This window comes from Orycteropus afer, unplaced genomic scaffold (genome assembly GCF_000298275.1).
Source record: "Orycteropus afer afer isolate SDZICR_OR568_19922 unplaced genomic scaffold, OryAfe1.0 scaffold00165, whole genome shotgun sequence".
Lineage (NCBI taxonomy): Eukaryota > Metazoa > Chordata > Mammalia > Tubulidentata > Orycteropodidae > Orycteropus > Orycteropus afer.
The window spans coordinates 4738330-4765960 of record NW_006921752.1 but is presented as its reverse complement, the minus strand read 5'-3'; the positions used below and the strand labels follow the sequence as shown (position 1 = coordinate 4765960).

The window sequence follows — 27631 nt, the reverse complement described above, 5'->3', positions numbered from 1 at the left end:
ATGGATTGATACAGTGGCTGCGATGATGGGCTCGAGTATAGCAGGGATTGTGGGGCTGGTGCGGAATCGGGCAGTGTTTCGTTCTGCTGTGCATGGGGTCGCTATGAGTCGGAAACGACTCGACGGCACTTAACAACAACAACAACATGGTGTTACCTCTTGGTATTCACTATAGTAATAATCAGAATGATGAACTTGTTGGACATTCCCAGAGAACATTCTCCAGAGCATTGATTTATCTTATTTTTAATTCCCACTAATTGACATCTCTCCCCAAGAGATAATCCTTTACACAATCCCATATGAGAACTCTTCTGAAAATGAATTGCTGTTAGCCTTGGCATACTTATGCTAAGCAGTTCCTCAGACCTCTGGATCGGTGCTTCTCAAACTATGGTCCTTGGCCAACCTGCATTAGAATTAAGTGGGATCCTTGTTAAAATACAGATAATACTTCAGACCTAACATCACAGTGGGAATGGGGACAAGAGGGTCCCAGGTATTTGTATTTTTAAAACAAGCTTTCCAGATGAGTCTGCTTAGCACTTGAGTTTGAGAACCACCATTCTTAACGACTACTTTCCTTCATTTTAGGTTTCTGCCCCCAGCCTCATCAGCAAGGCAGAGTCTCAGTCTCAGGTTTACTTATCATCATGGTTTTGCTAGTTTTGTTGCAGGCACAGTAGCTTTTGTGTTCTATTCCCTACCAAACTCTTAGCTTTTTGGCTGTCTGTGGTTCACCTCCCATCTTTCTTCAGCTATTGCTGCTTTCCAGGTCTTTCCCTTGGATACCTGTATATGCTGGGTTCTGTTCTTCCCTGGGTTGAGTCATTTTAAGTTTTGTCCTTGTGTCTAGACTCTAGGCTCCTTTTGATATTTTCCTTCTCTGCTTACTGAGGCCAGCCGCAGTCCACCCAATTTTAATAGGATTGGCAAATCAGAAAAAATAAGACTGGGCACATATTTTCTCTTTCCCTTCCCTCTGTCCATTCTAGACTCTTCCAGCCTGGATATGCTACTCACTGTGACTCAGAGACTTACTCTCTGTCTGTCTGACTCCCTTATACTTGAGCCAGTAAGGGCTTTTTTGTTAATTTTTTGTTTTGTATTTAAGTTAGGCTTTTAGAGATTGCTGAGCTGAAGTTTTGCTGAATTCTTCAAACACTGAACTTCCTGTGTTCCCTCTCTGCTTCATTTTCTAATTGGAACAAGGCACAATATTGTAACAGAAGACTGCAATTAATCTTCTAAAATAGTGGCAACTTGCACATTATAATAACTTTGGTTGTAACCAAGTGAAAGCATAACAACAAAAATATAGAATTCCTAATGAAACCAGAAATAGTCATCATACCAAACTGTTCTTCCAGTTTCTGTCAGCAATAGGTGCTATTATATCCAGGATTGGGCCAAAAGTTAGCATTTGGTGGGAGGAGGGGGGATGCTAGAACATTTTGAACTAGAAGGCAAGAATAAAGATGAATACTTTCAACACAGGTGTATACTTTTTCTTCCAGGTACATGGATGTGCCTTCCAACCTCCCCACCCCCACCCTGGTAGAGGAATTTTAGGCAGATAAGTGGTTTAATAAGAACAGAAAAGTGTCTGCATTGCATAATCCCTGCAGATCCCAGAGGCACTAGAAGCTTGAATCTCACCAATGCTGATTTGCTTTTTCTATCTGGTCATCTTATTGGCAAAAAGTGATAGACAAGGACACTGTCATTTGAGCTGGATAGGGAAGAAGCTCTAGGCCAGAAAGCCATTTTGCTTCCCTCTCTCCTGAAATAGCACTGTGCACTTTAAGGCAAAGCCTCAAATACTTAAGGGTCGGTTTTATTGAAAGCTTTTTCTTTGTGGCAATGTGGTAAAACTGTATTCAAGGGTTTGAGCAGCTGTTATCCAGACAAACTGTTAGTCTGGAGGTGGGGGAGTGGAAAGAAAGCGTACAAGCCTCCTCTCTTTCTCCTTCTTGACCCAGAGAGTATTGCTGTTCAGTAAGGACTATCCTTCTCCCTTGGGGGAACACTAGAGGGTACAACCAGGCTTCCTAGGCCCTGGACCTCTAAAAGCTCTTGATCTAAAAGCATCCTCAGGAGGTCCTAGGCAACAGGGGAGGAAAGCAGATTTTTACCCTTTTTACAGACTTTCAACCTGTTAGGGCAGTTGTTCTCAAAGTATAGCCCCCAGGAACCACATCATCATCACTGGAGAATTTACTAGAAATGCAAACTCTCAGCCTGGCCCTAGACCTGCTGAATCAAAAACTCTGGGGGTGGAGCCCAGCCATCTGCTTTAACAAACCTTCCGCGCACCAAGGTGAGGACCAGTGTCTGACCGCATGGGGATCCTAGTCAGAGCCCAGCCATCAGTACAGCTTTGTCCTCCTCTTTGTGCTGTCACCCTGTCTCTTACAGTGTGTGAGAGCTCACCTGATTTATTTGTATGGTTCTTATTATGAGATCTTTCAGGTATTCCAGGAAGTTGAAAAATTGTTGGTACCACGTGCCCCAAGCTTTTCTGGATCATGCTGGTGATGGTGTCTTGAGGACCTTAAGGACTGATGCTTTGAGGATTTTTTCAGATATGTATTAAAATTCTTCCCTGCCCACAGTTGACTTTTCTCAGGCTCTTTCCTACGAGATCATACCTATGTGCCTAAGTGTCAGAATACAGAGATGCTTTGGTTTTAAAAATAAGAAGCAATGTCTTTATCTCTCTCTACAAGCCTTTCCCTTACTTGAGTTGCTCTTCCCATCATCCAACACACTGTTGGATGAGAGATGTCTGATGGGATATTCTTTAATGGATATATTGGTGTCACCCTGGCTATAAAGAAGCAGTTGACAGGCTTTCTTTCTTTCATACCATTTTACAGCCATCTTCACAAGCCTAGTGAGAACTGATTAAAATGAACCAAAGAAAAGGCTTGGTATCCAGAGTGCTCAGATTAGTCATAAATTCAGTTGTAGCTTAGATCCTGGGTCTGGATGGATGGACAGATCTGTCAGCACTGGCCACCATTATATAACTGCACTGGCATAGGCTCTTTTGGCCTGTTGTAGCTCCATTCTTAAACATGTAATCTTCACTGTGCTCCTTCCTTCCTTGCCCTGAATTCAGCCTGTGATATAAATCCAATCATCTGTTCTTCCTAGATTCTGAAAGCTTGATTTTCAAAAGTGACCTAGAGTTCTAATTCAATCCAGAGTATTCTCCAGAAATCTTAAGGGAACTGAGCCTCCTCTTAATCTTGTCTGGCCTTGGGGGTGGCAAGTACCAAAAATAAAAGTATTTTATTTTTGTATCCTGGAAGGGTACTAGTTCTTCAAGGGAAGTTTGGGATAAAAGAGAGACAGCTTTGTTGTCATAAATGATTTACTCCTTCCTAAGATTTTGTCCTCATTAATTTTCTTAAAGCTGCCTGTCAGTTGATTAAAAGCTGCTTCCGCTGCAATTATCTTAAAGTTGACTTCTGAGATGTGGTACAAAGCATCTATCCTCAAAAAGTTCCTTTCTTCAGAACTTTGTAGGAGGGGGGTAGGGGGTATAGGAGAAGTTAGAGGTGTCTCTGATGCGATTTGTTAGAGAAAGGAGGGGACAAGATAAAACATTAAAAATAACATTAGCATTTCAGTCAAAGCCATTAGCTTAGGCAGATTTTCCATGACAAATTCATCTAACAATGACAATTTCTTTTTCATCCATGGTCTCTCAGTAGAGTATAGTCTAGTCTGCATTTTATTCTTTCTACTCAGCAAGCTTTTATTGAGCCCCTACCATGTGCCCAGTTCTCTTGCTCTGGAAAGACAGCTGTGAACAAAATGGAACTGGTCCCTGTTCTCCTGGTGTTTACATGCTAGATGACTACCTACCTGTCTGATCTTTTCACTGCTGGGTCCCCAGCCTTCACTATGCTTGGCAAACAGAGGCAACTCAGCATCTGTGCAGTGAGTGTGTGTTTGAAATCCTGTGTACTGTGTCTTCCTATGTACATCCACCCCCACTCACCACCACCACCCCCCATCAGCAGGTCTAGCACACTACTCAATAAATGGAATTGAATGAAGCTATTAAAGAAATAATCCTTCCAAAAATAGACTTATATACTTCATTTCCACAGTTCTGCCCAATATGAGTGAGTTTCTCAAGGTTCTGGTCCCACCACTGAACTGTGGCAAGAGATTACCATTAGGTAGTAAAGTAAAAGGTAAAACATTTGCTTTTTTCTGTACAGGAAGGAAACCAACTCTTCCATTCGTAGAAGGTGAACGTATTTAATGTAACACCTGTCCTGACAAATATATACCTTCTTCCAAAAACTGTGGGTACAGTCAAATATATCCAAAGACTCTTCCCCAAGGTGAACCTCTAGAATGCTTAGACTACTCATTGGGCCATTTCCTTTAAGATTTAGAAAGCTAAGGAAATTCAAGAACTGGTGGTGTTCTCAGAGATGTGGGAACAGGAAGAAGTGCTGTTTGAATTTCTGGGAGTTTCAGAAGCAGTGAATGCCTTGCTATCTAACGGAGTGCAGAAGTAGATCCCTTCACAGAAGTAACCTCTGTGCTTTGATCCCAGTGGTCGGAGATGATGGGCTTTGGAAAGCATCATACAGGCTGAAAAAGAAAATACTGATCCTCTGACTGCCCTGGGGAGCAGATGAGCAAGATACAGTTTACAGGTCTCAGCAAGTCACAAGAGGCTGGCTAGAAATGACTTCAAGGCAACAGATTGTCAGTAGCAGTCAAGGGTAACAATTTCCAAAAAGTGAAGAAAAGGAGCTGTTTTCTCTTCTTTACTGTTGGGAGAACTTTGGTTTATTCAAGCATGATTAAGGCAGATTTGTTCCTGCTTCAACGGAATGAAAGGGAAAAGTTGGATGGCTTGGTGTTCTGGTTCTTTTTAAAACAAATAACCACTTTAAAAATTCCAGCAAAATTCTGTGAGCTCTAAATCCCAAACCAAACTCATTGCCATGGAATCAGTTCTGAGTCATAGTGACCTCCATTGGGCTTCCAAGGCTATACATCTTTACGTAAGCAAACTGCCTCACCTCTCTTCCACAGAGTGGCTGGTGGGTTCAAATCACTGACCTTTTTGGTTAGTAGCCAAATGCCTTAACCACTACACCACTGGAGCTCCTTCTAAACCCTAAAGTAGAGTATAAAGGACTTGGAAACAGTGAAAGAAGTTAAAAGTTAAAAAAAAAAAAAAAATCACATTTTCTTAGGGATGAAGAAATTCCAATAAGTCATGAATCTAAGCAGATCAACAGCTAGAAAAGATGCCCATATAGGCCTTCCTCCTGCCTGCTCTGGGATGTGTGCGTGTCTCAGCTTGTGACAAGATGTATAGCCATCTGTTCCCCTTAGGAAGGTCAGCTTTTTTTTTCTTAATATCTGCTTTCCACTGATCCACCCTCCTGCCACTTCTTTGAGCGTTGTTTGTCTTCTAGTGCCCCTCTCTGAAAACTTTAAGCCTCCCTCAGTGCCTGTCATAACCCAGATGCGTTTCTTCTCACAGTTCCTTTCTTTCTCAGAACCCCCTTGGCTTGCACTTTCTTCAGTGACCCTTCCAGCCTCAGTTTCCAGCTTCTTTCAACCAGTTTCCATGGTCTTGGATAAAATAAGGGAAATCTATTGACTGCACTGGACCTCTTGGCACCGCAGTGAAGTTCCAGCTTTACGTATGATGAGATTTCCAAATGTAAACGAGATAACCACAAAGCTTTCTCTTTGGGTTTCTTATCTGGGCTGATCTGAGCAATGTAGTTTGCTGCTTGGACTGATGGCCTGAGCTTTATTGACGTGAGGTAGAAAAAAAAAACATCTTGTTGGGGGCAGCAGTACATTTTTCCTCTGAACTTATTAAAAGGCTGGAGAGGAAGGTTTCCCACTGAGCTGCTCTGGGTACATCTGTCTTTTGAATAAGAAACAAAACCCCTTTAGTTTTGATCCAGGAACTGTTTGCTTTTGCTCCCTCTTGCTGTTAGTTCGTTTGAGGGCTGGAGGAGCAAGCAGTACAAGAGATTGTCTTGGACCCCAAAAGTGGGGAAATGGTTATCTTTTCCCACTCCCTTAGCACTGTGACGATCTTGGTGACCTGACTCATGCCCTATTGATGTGCTCAGCACTGCACTGACTCTGAAAACATTGTTCCTTCTAGCATGTTGATTTTAATTCCCTTCCATAGATGTTAGACAGAAATGAGAACAGTCTGCTGGGGGGGGCGGTCACAGAGATGGTGCTGTCAGCATTTGTCAATTTGTCATATACCAGGGAACAGCTACAAATGAGACAGGTGAAACCAGGACTCTGCCAACATGAATCAGCAGCTTGGCTTTGTATCTAGCCCCTCAAAGGGTCCCCAGGTTATGATAATCCTTCTCTGGTGTTGTGTGCCATGAGTCGATTGCAACTCATAGCAGACCCTATAGGATAGAGTTGAACAGCCCCACAGGGTTTCCCAGGCTGTGATCTTTCTGGAAACAGATTGCTCGAGAGTAATAGAAATTGGTGTTAAAGCTTCATGAAGTGTGACAGTTTTGTCAGGGGGAGAGAGAGAGAGATTTCCAGCAGGCCACCCAGCTTTGTCCTTAACATCTCACACGCAGCAAGTTTCAGGGCACCTGACTAACGTAAAGGAAGTCTTTACTTGAGATACATCTGGAGTGCCTTTAAGTTTGGGTCAGTGCTGTCCCTTACGCTTTTGCAGATCTCTCTTATCCATGCTGAGGATCTCTGGGCTTACATCCCCATTGAAATCTGGGGGGAAATTCACAGATGCCCTAGTCTCTGGGTTGAAAGAAACTGTTGGCCAAAACCATGTATGGGTTGGGAGTAGGCAAAACTACCAAATCATCTCTTAGTACGAGAAAACTTGTTACCCAGCTTTTCTCTCATCTCTAGGGTTGGACTAACTGTGAGGAGCATCTCCCCTCAGTGAGGTGCACTGACAGGTGGTAAACTCCAGCCAGGGAAGGGAGTGGCCCAAAATGGGCCAGATTTTTCATTCCTGTAGAGTCTTTCAGGAGCTCTGGTGGTTCAGTGGTTGGAGCATTTGACTGCTAACCAAAAGGTCAGTGGTTCGAGAATCCCCCAGCCACTCCACGGAAGAAAGATGTGACAGTATGCTACCCTAAAGATTTACAGCCTTGGTCACTGTGTGTCAAAATTGACTCAATGGCAATAAGTTCAGTTTTGGAGCGTTCCTCATTTATGAACATGTGTGAGATAAAGGAGCCTGTACTAGCTGACCTCTTAAAACCCTAGGAGCCAATCATGGCTTCCTATCCCACACCCTCTGTGCTCTCATCCCCTCTGTGCGTCTTGTCCTCATCTCCCTCCTTCCTACCCCCACATTACTGTGATAAGCAAGCAAGTGCTTATCAGGGATCCTGGAGGCTGCTGATCTTCATGTGGCATTGTCTGGATTCCTGCCACAAAACAGGATTTAACCTAATACCCAACATTGGAGGAGATGGGCATTTGGGAGCTGCCCTTTCAGCACTGTTTAAGCACTTGGGGGAGGAGGGCATAGCCAGAGGACGGATCAATGCCCCCATGACTCTGCAGCCATGGGGGTGTGAAGTGTAGGGGCAGCAGTATCTTGAGGGGTTAATTGCTTCTTTCCAATCCCTCTGTGACCTTGTCCCACCTGAACTGGGTTCATTTTATCACATTCACCTCTTGAGGGTTTTGTCCATAAAGCAAGTTTCCGTACTTAGAAGCAACTGATAGTATTTGTTTGTTAATCCCTTTGCAGTGACAGACTATAAAAGGTAAATTGGTGACATTTGAGAGGCTTGTTTGCTTCTTTCCTGGTCTGGAACATTTCTAGAAAAGAGTTCCTTTCTATTCGTTTCTTCAAGACCTCCCTCGGAAATTCAGGACCGTCTTCAGCATCTCGTTTACTAACCTTATTATCCCTCTTCTTGAAAGACCACTTTCTTACCCTTCTACACCGTTCCCTGGAGTTTTGAATTACTGATTTTAGGGAGACTCTCTGAAGCCCATGTAGAGCTGCCAGAGACCTAAAACAAAGGCTCCCCTTTTCCAGTGCACTGAAATGAACACTCCTCCATCCCTAACCCAGGATGCGCCCCGTTCACACCATCTGAAGAAGAGAGACTGAGTGAATGACGCAGCCACAGTTGTCTGGGTGTATGCCAAGTGCTGGTTAGTCATATTAGCCTATGGGTTGCTTATCTTCTGGGAAGGAGAAACCTCTGTGAAAGGGGATGAAACCATCACATCCCATCCCCTGATTTGAGGGGGAAAGATTGATTAGGCACAAAGGGAAAAGTGATATTGTTGTTGCCATGGGTGGTCGACCAGCGAGGCCAAGTGGAAGGCAGGAGCCATGAATTTGTTCTGAGCTCCTGCCAAGCAAGAGATTGTCCAAAGGTCAGGCAACCACGTTCCAGATGACTAGGTTAGAAATTCATAAACTCCACTGGGCTCTTTTTTAATAGTCTCCCCAGTTAAACCAGAGATTTAAAGAGCCCTGGCTGATTCTTCCATCTAGAGTTGAGTGGTACAGTGAAGGCAGGGGCGATTCTTCATGCAGCAGGCACAGAGCAGGTCAGTCTTATGCCTCAAACCAGAGTCAGCCTCAGGACTGTAGCAGGGCCATCCTGGCAGTGTGACGTTAGGTGCCTAGGTACCGAATGTCTCAGCACCACAAAGCCTGGTGCTTGTCTTCTTTACTCTAGACAGAGACTATCCTGGGAAGGGCCTTTCAGATAGATCCTCAGGGCTCACGAACCCCAGTGCATTGGATCCAGAGTTCCTTATCACTTGGTGTAATTCAGGTGCTATAAACTCGGTTTATTTTAAGATGGGGGGAATCTCTCATCAGGAAAACGAGAAGTTAATTGTCCCGCCCTAAAGCCCTCCATGGACAACTTTGTAAATCACAGTTTCATTCCCTAAGTTGTTTTCCTTCCATCAACCCTTGGGCTCAGATAACGGCAGATAATGTTCATTCTTATTTTATAGATTGAAAGCTGGTAAGACTAGAATGAAAAACAACACAGTGACAAACTCTGGTTTATAGATTCTCGGCTTTGTGTCCCTTTCATAAGGTCCCAGTGACCTTTTGTGAAGCCCTTGGTGTAGGTTCCTGATAATAAAAATGCACGTATACCGCTGTTGAGTCAGATCCAACTCATAGCGACCCCTCCTTGGGTTTCCGAGGTGGTATCTCTACGGAAGTAGATTGCCCAGTCTTCCTTCCTAGGAGTGGCTGGTGGCTTTGAACCGCCAGCCTTCTGGTTAGCAGCCAAATGCCTTAGGCACTACACCACCAGAGCAGCTCCTGATAATAATAATAGTGTTGCGTTTATGAGATTGCGCCGAGCGTGTGTTTTTTGTCCCGCGTCTCTTTTCATTTTCCTGATGGTATGAGTGTCTCTTTTTAAGTTCTGAGGTCTAGAGAAGTTGTTATAAGATGGTGGTGGCTAGGACTCAAACGCAGGTCTTCTTAACTCTTGACCCATGCCCTTTATTCTTGTACTGTCTTGCCTCCATCTCTGACTGATGTTGCTTCTGGAAATCCTGGGAGTCACTGGCCAAAGAGACTGATGAGGCAGTTTTTCCAAACCCCTGGCCGGAGCTCAACTACACCCTGAGAAAATAATAGCTTTGGGAAGATGTGGAATGGTGAAAGAAGCAGCTCCTCCTTTGAGAAATAGAAATGATCCACTTAAGGGTGATTTATATAAGCGAGAAAGGAATCGTGTTCTCCTGTGTTCAAGATTCCCCTCTGCCCTGCTCCTTATATTTTACTGCACCTTTTAGATTTCCTTAACAATAGCAGTTTTAACTTTGCTTTTAATTAGATGAATTAAAAATGTTCTCTGATGTTATCACCCCCTTCCGCCCCCCTATCACCTCCAATTCCCCATTGCTGTGAAGCGCTTTAATTTCCATGGTAACAGGACTCCCAGCCTAGGTTGGCTTTCACTGGTTGGTCTGGTCAGAGAGAAGTTAGGGGCAGTCCTTCCTGGAGTGCTGGACTCTGGATGGGCTTTCCAGGGGATTACCTTAAAAGCAATGAAATTAGAAGTGCTGAGAGACTGTAAGGCGAGTACAGCTAACGCTTTGTGTAAAAGTCCATGCCTGCCCCTAGTATTTCTTGAAAGAGTCCTACCTCTAATCCAAAAACAAGGGGGTCCCACCTCTCCTCTGTTACCCCAAGTTCCCAAACATTTGCCAAGAGTCATCCCATTCCCAGCCCTCCTGTGGTTAACCTACTTCAGGCAGTAGAAGGGGCTTTGTTTCTCCTGAATGATTTTGTTCTTGGTAACAGATTGTTCCCCTCTCCGTTCTCGTTCTCTTTTCTTCCCTCTTTCTCCCCCATCCCAGAGAGTTTTCAACGTCCTTTACCCCATGCCTGCCGACCAGCGGAGACATGTCAGCATCAACTCTGCCCGTTGGCTCCCAGAGCCAGGGCTCGGCCTGGCCTATGGCACCAACAAAGGAGATCTGGTGATCTGCAGACCAGAGTGAGTGGCTCAAGGTGTCGAGGGTGGAGGGTGGGGTGGGGGTAGGGGTGTCATCAGCATTCCTGGGCCTGACCAGTGAGTTGGGGTCTCTCAGATGTAAGATCGAAACCCTGATAGAGGGTACCTTGTTCTCAGCACTGCTTCTTACAGGGTCCTTTTCCGGTCACTCAAGGTTGGTGAGGTTAGCTCTCTGTTCTAGGTATCTTCAAAGGGCTGGTTTGGTTATTATGTCTTCTTGAATCTAAAACAGTTTTTTTTCTTTTTCTTTTTTTCTTCTCTGGTTTCCTAGTGATAATAAAGTTTCCCTGCAGGCAAAAGCATAGATATCAAAGATTCTTTTTAAAATTCTTTTTAAAACTTCAACAGGTGTTCTTAGGTTTCTGTAAATTCCACAGACATTAACTTAAGAAGTAAAATTGGAAGAAGAATATTGTTCAAACCCTAATTTGTCAAGCCACTGATCTCTGACAGCCTGGCTCTGTGTCCTGCCTGTTTTCCTTTCTGCTTGAGGCTCTAGCTCATCATTGTGAAGGCAGAAGGAAAAGCATAATTTAAAATCAAAGTGATCATTATCTAGTCCTGATGTGAGGGGTAGAAGGAGACAAAGAACCAAAGCTTTTATTTCTTAAGTCCTGATGGTACCCCTTCCCATTCCTGTAGCTTTTTGGAGGATAGAGGTCTGTCCAGGCACCTGTTTATTCAAGACCCTGGGAGCCAGCCAGGTTTGTCATCAGTTTGCAGACCCAGCCATGTAGGGAGTGTGGGGCTCTGTGCTTCAGTGCAGATTGGGCTGATTGCTGCGTAGGACGCACGCAGGGCTCCAGCAGACTAAATGCCACTTCTGCTTTCAGGCCATCTTAATGCTTTCACTTGCTGCACAGTCTTCTCCTGGGGTGTTCTGCAGATCACAGAGCACAGTGTGCTATTGGGAGTCTCCTTGATACCTTTTCATAGGGACCTTCGCTGTCTTTCCTAGACTATAAATTTGGTTAGTTTTTGTGGCCTTGTAGGTGTCTGGTGATTGCATCCTTGTCTTACTGTGTTAGGACAGTGGCCTAGGAGAAACACTGCATGGTTCTAAAGGCAGCCTGGAAGAGGCCACCACGCTTGGTAAAGTAAAGAGTCAAGGAAAAGGAGGAAGACCCTCAATGAGATGGATTGACACAGTGGCTGCAAAAATGGGCTCAAATGTAGCAACGATTGTGTGAATGGTACAGGACCAAGGAGTGCTTCGTTCTGTTGTACATAGGGTTGCTGTGTGTTAGAACCAACCCGACAGCACCTAACAACAACAAAGGCAGCTCTTTTATTCCATCTTGAATTTTATGGGTTCCGCCTTAACAGAGGCTACTGTCTAACCCTAACCTAGGCAGGCTGTTCTGGGAGCTAGGAGATTGCTGTGTGTTGCCAGCCACTCTGTGTCCAAGGACCATCCTTCACTTCTACTTGTGCCTTTACAGAACACAGCGTGTCTCCTCCACAGCCAGGGCACCATTAGCCCAGTGCTGGGTCTGTCATACTCTGCCCCTCCCCCAGTACATCCATATTCTGAAGATTATAGTCTCCTCAGAAATACTTCTCCCAAAGTCCACCAGGCTGGACTTTTCCTCTTTTCTTGGAAATTCATAAGAGAACTCTAATAGGCATCTTTCCCAAAAGTGACAGAATTCTGGACCATAATTTTACTCTTACCAACACTGTCATTACAAGCTTTTCTTTCCCTGTTTTGCTGAGACATTCTTCCTCAGCAGTGTTGTTTTGTTTACAGCTACAACCAGTAATCTTTGTCCCAACCTAACTCACAGCCCCCTCCCTTCCAAAAGAGATCTGCTCTTACAGAGGCAGACTCTCTAAACCCAGTTTATTGTGGCCACACAGCAAGCCCCAACCTACATACTTGCTGTGAGTCACAGACACTTCAGCCAAACATGAAGCTGGCTCTGGCCTCCATTTTCTCTTTTCTCCCCATATGTCATCTTTGGCATCACAGAGTCTCAGCAGCCTTAAGTCATGTTGGGCTCCTGGGGACTCTTACCCACCAAGAACTGGAGCCTCTTCCATGAGCAAGCTGGTACATGCATTTGACACGTCAGACAGTGTCCCATCACAGACCAAGTGTTGTGGGTCTGAGAGAACAAGTTCAGCCTGTCTCTTTACTCCTGGTTTCTTGGCTTTGGTTATTATCAAGGGTCCCAAGCCTTAAACTAGAGTTTTCCAGGTGCCATGTAAATTAAGGTGAATGTGACTTTGTCCCAAGTTGCTTAAAGCTTCCCCAATTCTCAGTCATCTTCACATCTATGCAGTTTTTTGCTGTAGGCCGGGATACTGTGAATGATGTGCAAGTAAGGAAGCTTAGATGCCCAAGACCTCCCGGCACATCAGAGACAGAGCTCTTACCTGAGACTGGGTCATTACTTTCTTTGGATTAAAAAACCCTTTAAAATTCTTAAAGAAAGCAGTGGACTCACTCCACAGAAAAATAGAGCATATACATAGAATTTTGTAACTACTTAGGTACAGCCCCTCAGGTTGAGGACCTCTGCTCTAGATCATGTTTATGCATTTGACTGGGTCAGGTGAGTGATGCAGTGGAAAATAAGAGTGGACCTGTGAGAACGTCCATCTTTTGAACAATCTATGATTGGGCTCTGGCTTCAAATGGGAGAACAAATAGGGACGTAGGAACACAGAGTTTGTTGTCTCTTTAGTAGGCAGCTGCCTATCCCTGTGTGACACAGCTCCCTGGCACACCCATTCCCAAGGGCACAGGATGCAGCCAGCCAGCTGGGCCAAGATTACAGCCCTCCCTCTAAAGCAGGTGTTTGTCTGCCTTTGTCCTAGGCGTAAGCAACTGCACCTCATTTTGTACTCTTTATCCTGCTCTTGATTTCTTCCCCGTTGTCTTAGACTTAGCACTCTCTCTAAGCATAAAGACTGAAGGAACAAGCCTCTTGGGACAAAAGTGCATCTGTTGCTTACACACACACACACACACACACACACACACCAGTTCACCACCACAGTACAAAAAGGCCTACGAAAATACTTCCTCTCTCCAGGGGAAGGAATTCTTAGGCAAGGTCAGAAGATCACAACTGGCCCTTCAGCTTCTGTGTATACAAAGCTACTATAGAGGCTGATAGCCTGGTCACCCCACCCTTCCTAGTAAGTGAGGTCTCTTTCTCCTTTGCTTTGCTCTCCCCACCCGCCACTCCTCACAAACTGCTGCCGTGCCTCTGGCTGACCGCCAGCCAGCCAACACCCCCACTGATATCCATATTGCGTGTGAAGTATCAGATTGGTATGAGGGGATGCTTGCTCACTTCCGGCTACATAGATCAGCCCTACAATGGCAGGGGGCAGAGGGTGATAGAATCAAGAAACTCATATCAGAAGAGAAGCAGGCTGGGATTGTGGGACATCTGGTCCTTTGGCCAAGTGTGGGACTCTCGACGAGGCCCCAGCTCTATCCCTTGGGCGGGAGCTACCATAGCTACCACTATAAACAGTGATTATAATCAAACATCATTGACCAAAGAGGGTAGCAACATACCTATGAATCAAAAAGGGAGCCAGAATTGCCACAGAGATGACATCTTTCAGGCTAACCCATAGTGCCAAGTGCCAGCTCTTTCCCACATCTGCAGAGACGATAAAGGTCAACACCAGTCTTTTTGGAAACAGTCCTTCTTTGCAAGGAGATGGCTTTGTGGTCCAAGCTTGTGCACCTATGTAACTGATGGAGTGTTTTCACAGGGAATATTCCCCAGAAGCTGAGAAGTTCAGAGCCAGAAGCTCTATGGTAAGAGCATTGTGACTACTGAGGAGGTCAGGTGGCTCTTAGGTATGGTCAGGGAGCCCAGGCAGGTCCCAGCAGTGAAGAAAATCAGTGAGCCAATCCCAGAAGCACAGCCAGTACACAGATGCTACTGAAGTTGAGTGGAAGCCCATTTGAAAAGTCTGGCCCTAATGGCCTTTTCCCTCTTCTTCTTCCCTCTATATGTTTACCTAGCTTCCAGGAAGAACCCTGAGCAGACAGTGATTCATTCATCCTAGACCCAAGAAGGAAGAAGATGGTTGGGGCCAGTCTTTAGCTCACAGACAGAAATCAGAGCTACTGGGTATTGAAAGCTAAGAGTTTCAATAGCCAGCACAGGTGTCTTCAACTCTGTTCTTGCTACAGTGCCTGGAATTTAAACCAAACCCATGTGCTTGTTAGAGTCAAGCTGCTCTGACCACAGTAGAGCAAATTAGGACTTAGAATTAGGCCTGCTAGTGGGGAGCAGAAAGGATGGTGTGATGGGGGAGAGTGGAGCAGTGTATCTGATAAAGTAACCAGAGCCCCCATTCTGCTTGACAGTTGACCTCTTCACTAAGCAGCTTAACTAAGTAGCTGGGCATGCTGCCCAAATGGACAGTGTTTGAGGGGCCCAGCATTATGTTGACAGTCCCAGCACAGATAGTGGGCCTTTTGGTGGTAGCTTTGCTGATATAAGAAGAAAGGTTCCTGGGCATGCAGTGTGTGGTTTGTTACAGGTTTGCTGCCACTAACCAGCCCTGGCTAATCAGAATTACTAGAGGTGGGATTTGGTAGCTGTTTCCATCTGTCAATAAGTTATAAATCAGAGACTCCCTGGCAGCTAGCTTCATAAGGTACCTAACACACCTGGTGTGCTCATCAAAAACTGCAGTGATGACCGTGTTTTTGGATGCATCTGCCATTGCAGGCCAGTTGACTTCTGGCCATTTGCCTCTTCCCTAACTGAAAAGTCTCCTCTCACCTTTGGCCTTCAGTGCCCCTATTGTTCTCAGAGAAGCCTCAGGCCCCATAGGCGGTTTGGAAAAGGAAGGAGACATACTACCTTTTAAAGGGGTGGTCTGAAGAAGGTCATGTTCAATCCACAGCCCAGCAGGCCCTCTGAAGGGGGCTGAGATAGGCTTAGTACAGAGAGTGAAAGGAAGGGCCCCTTCATTTGGTGTGGCTCTTCCTTCTCAAAGAAGCCAGTATTCCTGCACGGAAGCCTGTGACCCAGAATCTTAGTGACCCTCCAAAGACAGACTTGGGGCTTGATCTAGGAGCCCGTGGGTGGTGCAGATGAACTACTAGATGAAAGATTGGCAGTTTAAACCCACCCCGAGGCACCTTGAATGACAAGCCTGATGATCTACTTGTAGAAGGTCATAGCCTTGAAAGCCCCTGGAGCAGGTCCCCTGTGCACACAGGGGTCTCTGAGAGTGGGAATGACTTGATGGCAGCAGCAGCAGCAGCAGCCTAGTCCTCTTCCCTTTCACCTGAGGCACAGCTTCCTGGTACACAGGACCTCCTCATCCAAGCCTGTCACGTCTGTGCCCTGACTAATCCTCCCATGTTGGAAGAAAGCACTTCACATTTCCCTCCAAACTTATCTTCTGCTGGCTTAGTTCTCTAGTGCTGCTATAGTAGAGATACCACGAATGGGTGGCTTTAACAAACAAATGAATTTTCTCACAGTTTAGGAGGCTAGAAGTCTGAATTCAGGGTGACAGCCCTAGGGGAAGGCTTTCTGTCCCTGCTGGCTCTGGAGGGAGGATCCTGTCTCTCCTGAACTTCTGTTTCTGGCCAGTCTTCATGTGGCTTGGCATCTCTCTTCCCCTACTGCAGTTCCGCTTGCTTGTTTAATATCTTTTATTTCTTAAAAGAGATTAACTCAAGATACACCCTAAACTAATCCTGCCTCAACAACATAACAATGACAACCCATTCCCCACTAGGATTGTAACCACAGGCAAAGCAGTTAGGATTTACAACACATATTTTTGGGAATCACAATTCAATACATAACCCTGGCTAATCCTTATAACCCTCTGACTTTTGTTTGCCCCATAGTAAAGTAAGTTCTGTCATTAAAGGAAGGTGACCTAGGCTTCCAGACTGAAAAGCTGGCTTTTGTTGGTGCTCTTCGAGGCCATGTGTGTGCGCCCCCATTTAGGAGCACGGCCAGAGCTTTTGAGTGTCTCTGAGCATCTCTGCTTGCACACCAGAGAGCTAATCAGTGGGCTCTAAACTACTTCTTTCCCAGCTCCTATCCACCCTCTTCACCAGCACCAGCACCGCACCCTCAGCCATGGTGACTGGTGCTAGGTAACTCCTCTTCCAGGAAGGAATCTGGAAAAGCCAAGCATCTTGTGTTCTGGGACCCACCACCATCAGCCAGGATTGCTGCTGCAATGGGAAATCAAATTGGAAAGATGAGAGGCCACTGCTTCCCTCTGGCAGCTCTGCCAGTAAGAGATGGAAAGGAATAGCTTGCTAACCCATTACAGGGGGAGAAGGAACCAGCCAGAAAGGTTGACAGCCCAGAGAACTTAATAGATGGAAACTTCTCTCTGCAGTCAGTACTCTAACCCATCACTACTTGAGAGTCTCTCCTTCCTATTCCCTTAAGTTCCTAAGCACTCATGGGGTCTTCTGGAATTCTAGGAATACCTTTCCTAGTTCTTTTCCAGCCTGTCCTGGCAAAGGAGGAACTAGGTTCTGGAATAAAAAGAAGGGTGGGTCATTCTGGTTCAGTGTGGGCCTTTTCCTGCTTGACTTCTGAGCTCAGGGCAAATTAAAAGTAGCAAGGCCCCATGGCAGGGAGGACCCCATGGTGAAAACCTGGGCTCTCTTTGTTTCTTGAGCCTCTGTTTCTTAGGACCAAGCACACTCTTTAGGTCAGGTTTCCATGTCACTTGTCTCACCAGTGGGCCTCTCCTCCCTCTTGCTTGCCATCTTAGTTCCTTTTTCTATGTCTAGAGAACACTCAGAAACCACTGCCTACATCTGGTGTTGCTGTTTCTTAACCATGATTTAACCCCACGGAGGAATTGGTTAAGCTTTGTCTGTGGGAAAGAAGAGGCTAAAACCACCACCACCATCAGCACACAGGCCACTGACAATTTGTCAGAGCCACTCCAGCACTGAGCATCCTGATAAAGGAGTCCCAGCCCATGCCCAGGAGAGAGAAAGAATGGGCTGCCAAGCCACAGTCCACCAAGCCCAAAAACTGTAGGGTGTCCTTGTCATTCCCTTTCTCATGCCTTCCACCTTTTCTTCTCGACTCTTCCCAAATGATTTCCAGGGCCTTAAACACTGGGATCGAGTACTACTGGGACCAGCTGAGTGAAACCGTCTTCACTGTCCACTCCAGCAGCCGGAGCAATGAGCGGCCTGGGTAAGTTGGTGAAGTGATGCTCTCAGACTGAGCCAAGGCTCCTGGGGTTGCCCTTCTCAGCCAGAGCAGCTCCTCTCTGACCTGCTGCAGGTATTGAGCTTTCCCCAGCAATTTCATTTGAGAAAAGTGCTCCACAGATAAGACAACAAAGCCAGTGCCCTCAGAATCTTGCATTAGAATAAGCTGAGATGCGCTGTCACCACGTTTTTCTTCTCGTGGCGTTTTCTTTATGAAAAGGAGTTTTCTTTATGAAGAAAAACATGGCATCAGGATTGGAGGAAGAATCATTAACAACCTGAGATACACTGTTGATACAACTTTGCTTGCTGAAAGTGAGGATAACTTGAGGCACTTACTGATGAAGATTGAGGAACGTAGTCTGCAGTATGGATTACATCTCAATATAAAGAAGACAAAAATCCTCACAACTGGACCAATAAGCAGCATCACGATAAATGGAGAAAAGATTGAGGTTGTCAAAGAATTCACGTTGCTTGGTTCTGCGATCGAGGCCAATGGAAGCAGCAGTCAGGACATTAGACGACGTGTAGCACTGGGCAGGAACTCTAGTTATGGTAAGTAACTAGCTGGGCTACGAAGGAACTCTTTCAAGTGCTGAGGAGCAATCCTTGAGGACTAAGGCGTGCCTGACATAGGCCATGATATTTCCAATCACCTCGTATGCATGTGAGAGCTGGACAGTGAATAAGGAAGACAGAAGAAGAGTTGATGCCTTTGAGTTGTGGTGCTGGCGAAGAATGCCGACAGTACCACGGACTGCCAAAAGAACTAACACATCTGTCCTGGAGGAAGTGCAGCCAGAATGCTCCTTGGAAGCAAGAGTGGCCAGACTTCGTCTCACCTACTCTGGTCATGTTGTCAGAAGGGACCATTCCCTGGAAAAGGATGTCATGCTTGGTAAGGTGGAGGGTCGACGAAAGAGGGGAAGGCCTTCTACGAGATGGACTGACACAATGGCTGCGACAATGGGCTTAAGTATAGCAAGGATCATGGAGCTGGCGCAGGATCGGGTGGTGTTTCGTTCTGCTGTGCTTGGGGTCACTATGAGTCGGAAGCAACTCGGCGGCACCTAGTGACAACAACAACCCTGTCCCCATCTCCCATCCTGGCCATAGTATTGGGGCACACTTGGGATGAGGAGAGAAGACAGGGCCTTGAGAAAGATGATGTCCCTTAGAACTTACTCTGTGGTTCAGGGAGAATCTGACGGGATCTCCCAGATGTCCAGGGCCTCAGGGACAAAGGTGCCAGAGCTGCAGGCCAAGGACAAACCCTCCTCAGGAGCACTGATACTGATCCTTTCATCATTTAATTCACTAATGAAGGTGGGAACATTTTAGAAATAAAATGGGGAAATAGATTATAAACGTGAGGCAGTCACCACTTTCTGTAAGAACCGTAACTAGAGGAATAGTCTCTAGAAACAGCTAGAAATATGAGTACTAGGTGACACTCTTGAAGGCCCTGGGTTCCCTCTTCTGCCAGCCCCAGCTATGTCAAGGGTCAGTGTCTGAAAAATGCCTGAGGAAATGGGGATGCTAGCCTTGGGCGTGGGCCTCACTCACAGGGCAACTTATGTGCCCTACCTGCAAGGGTCTTTTTTTTTTTTTTTTTAAATTAGGATTTGGGTGAAGACTTACAGAATAAATTCACTTTTCATACAGCAGTTCACATATACTTTGTCTCATGTCATTGACCAAAATTTACAATGCAGCAGCTCCCCTCCCACTTCCTCCCCATAGTTACCTCCTCCCAGTGTCCATCCCTTCATACTCTTCTGCACCCTGAGCTATCTCCCTGTGCATAAGCAGCCCTTCCTTCTCCCATGATTGTTCTCTCCAAGGCGTGTGTCTACTTGAGGTAAATGTTTAACTCACATGCCTGTACTTTGTTTGGCTGGAAACCACAATTGTGGGTTCAATTCCAGACTGCAAGGGTCTTTTAAGAAGCTCTAAAGGGAGGATCCTGGGGTGGCCCCATAAGATTTCCCTGTGCTTTTCCTCCAATATAGAAATCTCAAGCTACTTAAGTATCCCAAGAATTTCAACTGAATCTTGTCAGAAAGAGTTTAAAGCTACCAAGAAAGAATTTTCCTCCACTGCTCACCCTCTGCCCCATGGATCTCAGCTAGTGGCTTCCTGGATCCAAATGAGAGTCTTTTAAGATCAGCCACCTTCCAAAAAGACCCTTACTATTTAAGGGAGTGGCTGAACCAGCTGGGTTTGCAAAATTGGATGGTTCTGGGGCCTCCTGCATGTCCTAGGGCCTGGGCTGATCTTGGAGGGGAATTGGACACAAACACCATGGCACAGCTCTGTGAGGAGTGCTGCTACAGCAGTGTGTGATCCCAATCTGCCTTTCTCCCTCTAGAACCAGCAGAGCCACGTGGAGGACGGACAGAGACATGGGTCTCATGAATGCAATTGGGCTACAGCCCCGGAACCCCACCACCTCAGTGACATCTCAGGGCACCCAGACCCTGGCCCTTCAGCTGCAGAATGCCGAAACACAGACAGAGAGGGAGGTACCGGAGCCGGGGACAGCAGCCTCAGGACTTGGTGAAGGTAGAAGCCGTGCAGTGCTGAGGGGAATTGGACTGGGGGATAGAGGGGCTAGGGAAAGGCTCCTGGCCCCTTGGTGTGGACAGGTGGTGCAGAGAGATTGAGTCCCCTTCTATATCTAAATAATGCCCACATGGCGACATCAAGAACCTCATCAGGCAGGGGACATCCTTTCCCTGAGCTGGTTCACGGTTCCAGTAAGTAAGCTGCTCTTACAGCTTGGCACAGCCAAACACCCTGACCTCCCTCTCCTCTCCTCAAAGTTGGAGAACCGAGGGTCGAGGGTGTCTTTCCAAAACACACAGAAAGTGGCCGGGATTGAAAGGCCTACCGGAGAGACTTGGCTATAAGTTCTCCTTCCAGAGAAGTGCCTCCCCAGCTTCAGGCTTCCTGGGCCAGACCACAGAGTGGCTTGTCCTCACCTCTTGGCATGGGGTGAGCTGGTGCAGCACATTTGGAACTGCTACAGATGAGGCCTTCTCATGCTTCTGTCACTGCTCCTGACCCATGCCACCTTGGCTGCATCCTGGCACACAGCCCCTTCCTCTCACCTATTTCTCAGGTGTGGCTCAGCCAGCCTAGGCCCTGGCTTTCTGTGCTGGCCTCACACTTCTAAGAACCAATTAGCACTTCCCAGTGGTAGAGCTGAGCAAGCCGTGGAGTCTGTCAGCAGCCGTGCTAAACAGGCTGTTCTCACTCAGTCACTCTCCTTACCCCCTGCCTCCAGCCTCCTTGCTGGTCCCAGTTCCAAACAAGGTGGCCTCCAGACACACACACATTTTCTAGGCCTGCGTTGAGCCAGTTGTTCAAAAGGGACCAATGGGAGGGAAAGCCGTGGTGTTCATCAGGCAAAGAACAACACATTTTCTTGGGTTACCCCCAGGGAATGGCTGTCTACACTGCAGTTGCCCATGGGGCACTAGCCCTCTCATTGGCATGAACTAAAATTCTTAAAAGTTCTCTTTTTGGTCTCTGGCCCCACCCCCACTTCCTCCATCTGAGGCCCGTGGCTCTTTGCTGGGAGGCATCCCCCTGCGTATGGACATAAGTAACTGACATTGCCTGGCTTGAGCAGCCATTTGCAGCCTTGAGCCCCTGTGAGAAAGAGAATTGAAGGCTGCTTCTGCCATCCCCAGTCCTGTTTCTGTATCTTCCTGTGGACTCCAAGCAGCCCTGGAGCCACTAGGCCTATTCGGGGAAGGGTATGAACCAGGCTTACAGAATGTCACCATGGCTCCCCGTGGAGCCAGAGTACCTGACCCTCCCCCTCAGTGGATGGGCCCTGAGAGCCCCCAGTGAACCACCCCCACATAGCATGAGGGATTTGGAGAGGTGGACTTGAGTCTTAGGTAACCCTCCCTGCCTTAATCTGACAGCCATTTACTGGGCATCTACATGGGTCAGCCACTGGACTGCTGAGACAGATAGGTCTTGGTCTGACCTCCACAGAGCTCTCAGTCTAGAGAGAGAGACAGACTCTAAGCAGAAAATTAGCCTGATATGGACACAGTCTGTGGGAGTGGACAGGAAGTGGGGCCACACCTACAGGGCCTCAGGGGAGACTTCTGGAGGAGGTGACCCCTAGCTGAGTCTTAAAGTATGAGTAGGAGTGAAGCGGGGTGGGGAGCTTTCCTGGCAGAGGGGACAGTGCATGCAAGGACACCAAGCTTAAAAGCTCACACTCTGCACAGAGGGCCACTAGCAGGTGTGTGTCTGTGGTGTATTCAGCATGTTGAGAACTGAGGATAGCTGAGCTGGGTGGGCCAGATGGCAGGGACCCAGGTTGGGAAGGAGGCCTGTACCCTGCAGGTGAAGCACAGGAGGAACTTGGGCACCAGGGTCTGACCACTTAAGAAGGGCATCCACGAGTATCTCACCTCACAGAGAATTCTCATCTTTTTCATTGGTCTAGATTTTCCTTTGTTGTTATTGCTGCGAATATACATGGCAAGGCATGTGCTAATTCAGCAGTTCCTCCACGTACAGTCCAGTGACACTGACGATATTCCTTGAGTTGTGCAGCCATTCACACCCTTCTCTTTTTGAGTTGTTACTACTATTTTCTTGATTAGCATCAAGCCCAGTCAGTTGTGTAAATTACGTTCTTGTTTAGTGGTCGAGGGGGGAAAGCTCGCTCTCTCTGCTTCAAGAAGCCGAAGCAGGGCAGGTGGTGGAAAGCAGCGAGCCCTTCAGAGGCCCAGAGGTACTGATCAGCAGAGGAGTCATAGGGCTGGAGTCTTGACAGGGTGGGGTCAGGCAGCTCGCTACATCTGCTTGTGGCCCTGGGAATGTTGCCTCAAGTTCTGATGCCCTCGATTTTCTAAGCATCACAGTCCCTTTCAGAAAGCCCCACTCCTAGAAAGAAGTGTGTGTGTGTGCATATAGGTGTGAGTTGGAGGGGGTGCTGGGAATTGACACTGCCAGCGTTGTTCTGAGGCATTCACCTCACTGACTGCCAACCACCCCTGCTCTGAACTCAAGGCAAGGAGAGAGCAACAGGCCTGCATCTCCTCGAGTCAGACCTCCTCAGGCCCAAGTTCCCTACCCAGCAGGCAGCGCAGCTGCTCCTGCACACCACCAGCTCCACTCCAACTCCTGCCACAGGCTTTTTGCTTGTTTCACTTTAACAAAAGCATTGGACCTTCTCCAGAGCTTGCCTTGGGCCCAGCAGCAAGCTTCCCTCCAGCTGCCGGCCAAGAGGGGAGCTCAGAGAGAACAGGGAGCACTACCTGGACTCCCCTCATTGTTGCCCTCAGCACTCTGTACTGACATCTTGATTCATCTCCCTCAATGGATTGGGAGTCCTTTAATGCAGGGACTGTGTTGTGTTTCCTGTTTGCTCCCAGCACTGGTACAGCACCTGCCGAGCATACAGTAGGCACCCAGGAAATGTGTGGAATGAATGAATTGAACTGAAACAAGGCCCTGATGCAGAGCTTGGCCATGTCACACTATTCAGAAAGCCCATAGCTCGGCCTCTGACCACTGGAGAAAGGGTGTATGAGTCTCCATCTCCTTTGGTGAGGGCAACAGCTAGACCAGCTGCAGAAGCCCAGACTCTGGGCCAGGTGAAAGCTGATGTTAAAAGGCAGGAGCTGGAAGACCAGTATGCAGCCTGAGGTCAGGAAGAGCCACCCCTCCTCTGACTTGCTAAGCCTTGATTCCCTCTTGAAAACCCAGAATTAAATGCGGGCACAGGGTATTGTGGGAAGTTGCTGACCCTACCCTGGCTTGCCAAGGAAAAGATCACATGTCAACACGAAATCAGTGTCCCATTTTTCAAAGACAATTGCTTTTGCTAGCAGGAAGGAGATAGCAAAATTAACCCCTGTGGTCATCACTGCTCCTGGAGCTAGTAGTGTCAGTGTCTGGCCATGGCTGCCAGTTCCCTGTGGCCCCCAATTTTACCTCTTGAAGAAGGGACCAGCTGCCCTCAGTGGCTTAGTCTTAGCTTAGAGCTCCCAGGAGAGAAGCACAGCTGCAGTGCTCTGGGCTGGCACTGTCCACACAGCCCTGGGGAGGCCGTTCGTTCTCCCTTTGTTCTTCTATGATCACTTCCTTTATGTCTAGTACTGTACTAGGCACGTGAAACCAGTGGTGTTGCCGAGGGAGTCAGAATCACAGTGATGCCTTTTCTCAAAGAGCATGTCCAGAAAGGAAGTAGACATGGAAGTGCTTCTGCCCCAGCAGGGGTAGCATATAAGCACAGTTCAGACACCCCCTTAAGCCTGGAGCTTCATCTGACCAGTCTGCACTGAGGCAGAAGCCTGCATTAGGCACTGGACCTAAAGACGAGTAAGACCTAGTCTGAGACTTTCAGGAGCTTACAGCCCAGAAGGGAGCTGCCACAGCTGACCAGAGGAGGAGCAGCTACTTTCAGCTGGGGGCTCATAGAGACTTGGGGAAAGACATGGTATTTTCATTGGCCCTTGAAAATAAGTAGACTCGAGACATGAGGAGGCCAAGCAAAGCATGGCAGACAGCAGTCACGGTGCTACATGTCTACAGTTGTGCGCCAGGGGCAGGCACGGGCCAAGAGCAGTGGGAGGAGGAGCACTCAGTAGGACCTGATTGGAGGCTACAGGGTGTGAACTGGATTCGAGCTCTGCGTTAGTCATGGTAGCAGTGTGGAGGCGAGATGGAAGGAAGAGATTAGAAGCAAGACCAGTCAGGAAACACTGGCACACATGGAGCAGTGGGAGAGGACAGAGGGGTGGAGACTTTGAGTGCTAGCAGAGCCTCTCTGGGGGCTTGGCTATGGCAGCTCCCTTAGGGCCCCAAGGCAGCCTTGTTCTGCCTTCAGAAATCCGTTTGAAAAGAGCTGGTAGCTCCTCAGGCATAGAGCCCAGTGAGCAGGAGGAGATCCCTGCCAGCGGGCCATAGGCCAGCCCACCACATGGCCTAGACTGGGCTGGGTGCTCAGCAGTGCAGAGAGTTCTTGGAAAGCATGGGGGTGGCCGCAGGCACAGTGAAGGCCCCGTGGGGCTGCCCCAGGTCGCCCTGTTGACTCAGAGGGTAGAAGCTGTGCTGGCACCAAGACCCTGGGTTGACCTTTCTGAGGCCCCCAGTGACAGAAGGCCTTTCTGCTGAGAGAAGGCAGGGCTGCAACCCTTCAGGTTTTCTTTCCTTCTTCCCTGAGCTCTGGAACCGAGCTGGCCAAAGGGAAGTGTGTGAGGTCAGCTGACTGGAGGGGCAGCACGGGGACAGTGCCAGAGTCCACCAGGGGCCCAGGCCAAGGCCCCACCAGCTGAGGCTGCTAGGCAGGAGGGGAGATCGAACGGAGGCTCTGGGTGCAGCTGAGCTGTGGAGCCGGCTGGCCTGGAAGTCCGACTCTAAGGAGACGAGCAGAGAAAAAGGACAGGGAGAGAGCAAAGACTACTTGACATCAGTAGTAGCCAAGAAAGAGTAAAACTCCTCATCACCTCATTCCCTAAAACTGTAGAATCCCAGACTGGCCAGCAATAACCAAAGAAACAAACGAGAAGTTCACTAGGCCCAGCTGTGACAGTGTGGGAGCCTTAGTCCTAGTGCCTACAGCCCGGAGCTGGTTATCACCCTGCTGAGCTTGGCAGCTGAGAGGGTTGAGCAGTGTAGCTGCACGCTGTAAGCCCCAAGTTATCTATAGAATGGCCGCCCTGACCAAGGGCCCATTGGTCACCTTACCTCATTTCCTCTGCCCAGCACCGTGCAGAATGGCTGTCTTTACCCTCCCTTACAGCCGGGAAACTGAGGGATATGGATGTTAAGGGACTAGTCTAAGGTCACACAGCTTGTAAGTGGCTGGACTGAGATTTGAGCCAAAGCCTTGTCTGCTCCCACACAAGTGAATGGCCAGCCCTTTGGGGATGCAGCAACCCTTCTCTCCCTCCCTGGCCGTGGGCTCAGGTCTGGGCTGGACAGTTGCCTCTCCAGAGAAAGATGAGGGTGTCGGGAGAACAGTGTGTGGGAATAACTTGTGAGAGCCAGTGGTTAAACGTAGAAGAGGGAGGAGATGGAAGTCCTTACAGGGAACAGAGTTCAAAACCCAGAACACCTCATATGCTTTTAGGAAATAACATAAATAAAATGAGTAACACAAAGGGAAAAGGAGAGTGCAGAGATGTAGTCAACCAGGCAGCATGGCCCAACCTAGGGCTGGATCTACCAGGCTGCTCAAGTCAGGGGAGGGTAGACAAAGCAAGCAGTACCTAAGGGCCACCTCCTTAGCCTTCTTGACAACAAGCCGGCCACTGGTGCCAAAACGGTTCCTGAGAGCTGACCGTGTGCCTTCTGGTCCCAGCTCTGCCTCTTAAGTGGCTGAATAGCCTTGGCCACCTCACATCACCTTAACCTAGTTGCTGCTAAATCAGTCTGGACTCATGGCAACCCGGGGTGGGTCAGAGGAGAACTGTGCTCCTAGGGTTTTCAGTGGCTGTGATTTTCTAGAAGTAGATCACCAGGCCTTTCTTCCAAGGTGCCTCTGGGTAGACTCCTCCCTCCAGCCCCTCGGTTAGTAGCCAGCTGCTTAACCATTTGCACCACCCAGGGACTCCCACACTGAGCTCTCGGCCAAGGCCACTCAGTACAACAGAAGGGTGATAATGGTCATTCGAGAGTCTCATCTAGCCTTCAGGGAGTCTCTGATTGAGAACAGAAGGGCAGTGTATGCACAGGAGACAGCTCGGGGCAGGAGTGCATGGGAGGGAAGGACACAGGGAAGAGGTAACTATGGGGAGAAGTGGGAAGGGAGCTGTTACATTGTGGGAAATTGCAGTCAATGTCATGAGACTGTGTATGTGAGCTGCTGTATGAAAAATGATTTTGTTCTGTAAACTTTCACACAAATCACAATAAAAATTTTTAAAAAGTCTCCAATTGAGTCTCAGAGTGACAGATTCAGGCCCCTTCCTGTTGTGTTTTTGACCGAGAATCCCCTGCCCAGGCCAACAGCTTATACTCTGTCTCTCCTGCTTTGTTTCTTCCAGGGGAGGGCTCAGAGTATGGTGCAGGTGGAGAAGACGCCCTCAGCAGGATCCAGAGGCTGATGGCGGAGGGGGGCATGACAGCTGTGGTGCAGCGGGAGCAGAGCACCACCATGGCCTCCATGGGCGGCTTTGGCAACAACATCATCGTTAGCCACCGTATTCACCGTAGCTCCCAGACGGGTGCCGAGCCCACTGCTGCCCGCACCTCCTCACCCCAGCCCTCCACCTCCCGAGGACTGCTCCCTGAACCTGGGCAACTGGCAGAGCGAGGCCTAAGCCCCCGGACAGCCTCCTGGGACCAGCCTGGTACCCCTGGGCGGGAGCCACCCCCACAAGCCCTGCCCCCTTCCTCCCCTATCCCCGTTCCCCTTCCCAGCCCTGAGGGACCAACCCGGCGCTGTGACCTGACCAATAGCAGCCACCTTCCTGATGGCAGTGGCAGCAGCCGGGGAGAAGCTGCGGGCCCCAGTGGGGAGCCACGGAACAGGTAGAGACACATGTGAGCACTGGCGCCGCCTCTGAACCGCTGAGCAGAGGCGACCTCACAGCTGACTGGGAAGTGTACACGTGGAAGAGCTGCAGGCTGCGTCAGGGAACAGAGGAATAAGGGTGGAGGGCCGAGAGGAGTCAGTCAGTGGGCACGAGGCAGTCAAATGGGCGAGGCCTGCCTCGGGGGGCTAGAACCTTCTAGGATTTGAAGCCCCGGAGGGCCACAGTGCTGGACTCTTGTCAACTGAGGAGCAAGTGGGTGTCTGCCATGAGCCTACCTTTCTCCTAGGTTCATGGGCTCCAGGGACTCAGCCCTAGGCAGAGAGCCCCACAAGGGTGAACCGTCTTCCAGTTCTGGGCCAAGAATCCTGGACAGAGGCCAGTGGGGCAGC

The 27631-nt window shown here is 48.3% G+C and overlaps 1 protein-coding gene across 1 annotated transcript in view; it reads left to right on the top strand.

Annotated features, from left to right (window-relative positions):
• Positions 1-27241, top strand: part of AMBRA1 (autophagy and beclin 1 regulator 1) — a 183767-nt gene extending 156526 nt beyond the window's left edge. Inside the window, exons 15-18 of the mRNA XM_007946546.1 lie at positions 10372-10511; positions 17612-17704; positions 20096-20289; positions 26751-27241. Of these exons, the coding sequence (XP_007944737.1) occupies positions 10372-10511; positions 17612-17704; positions 20096-20289; positions 26751-27241 (918 nt within the window). The remainder of the gene's footprint in view (positions 1-10371; positions 10512-17611; positions 17705-20095; positions 20290-26750) is intronic.
• The last annotated feature ends 390 nt before the right edge of the window (positions 27242-27631 follow it).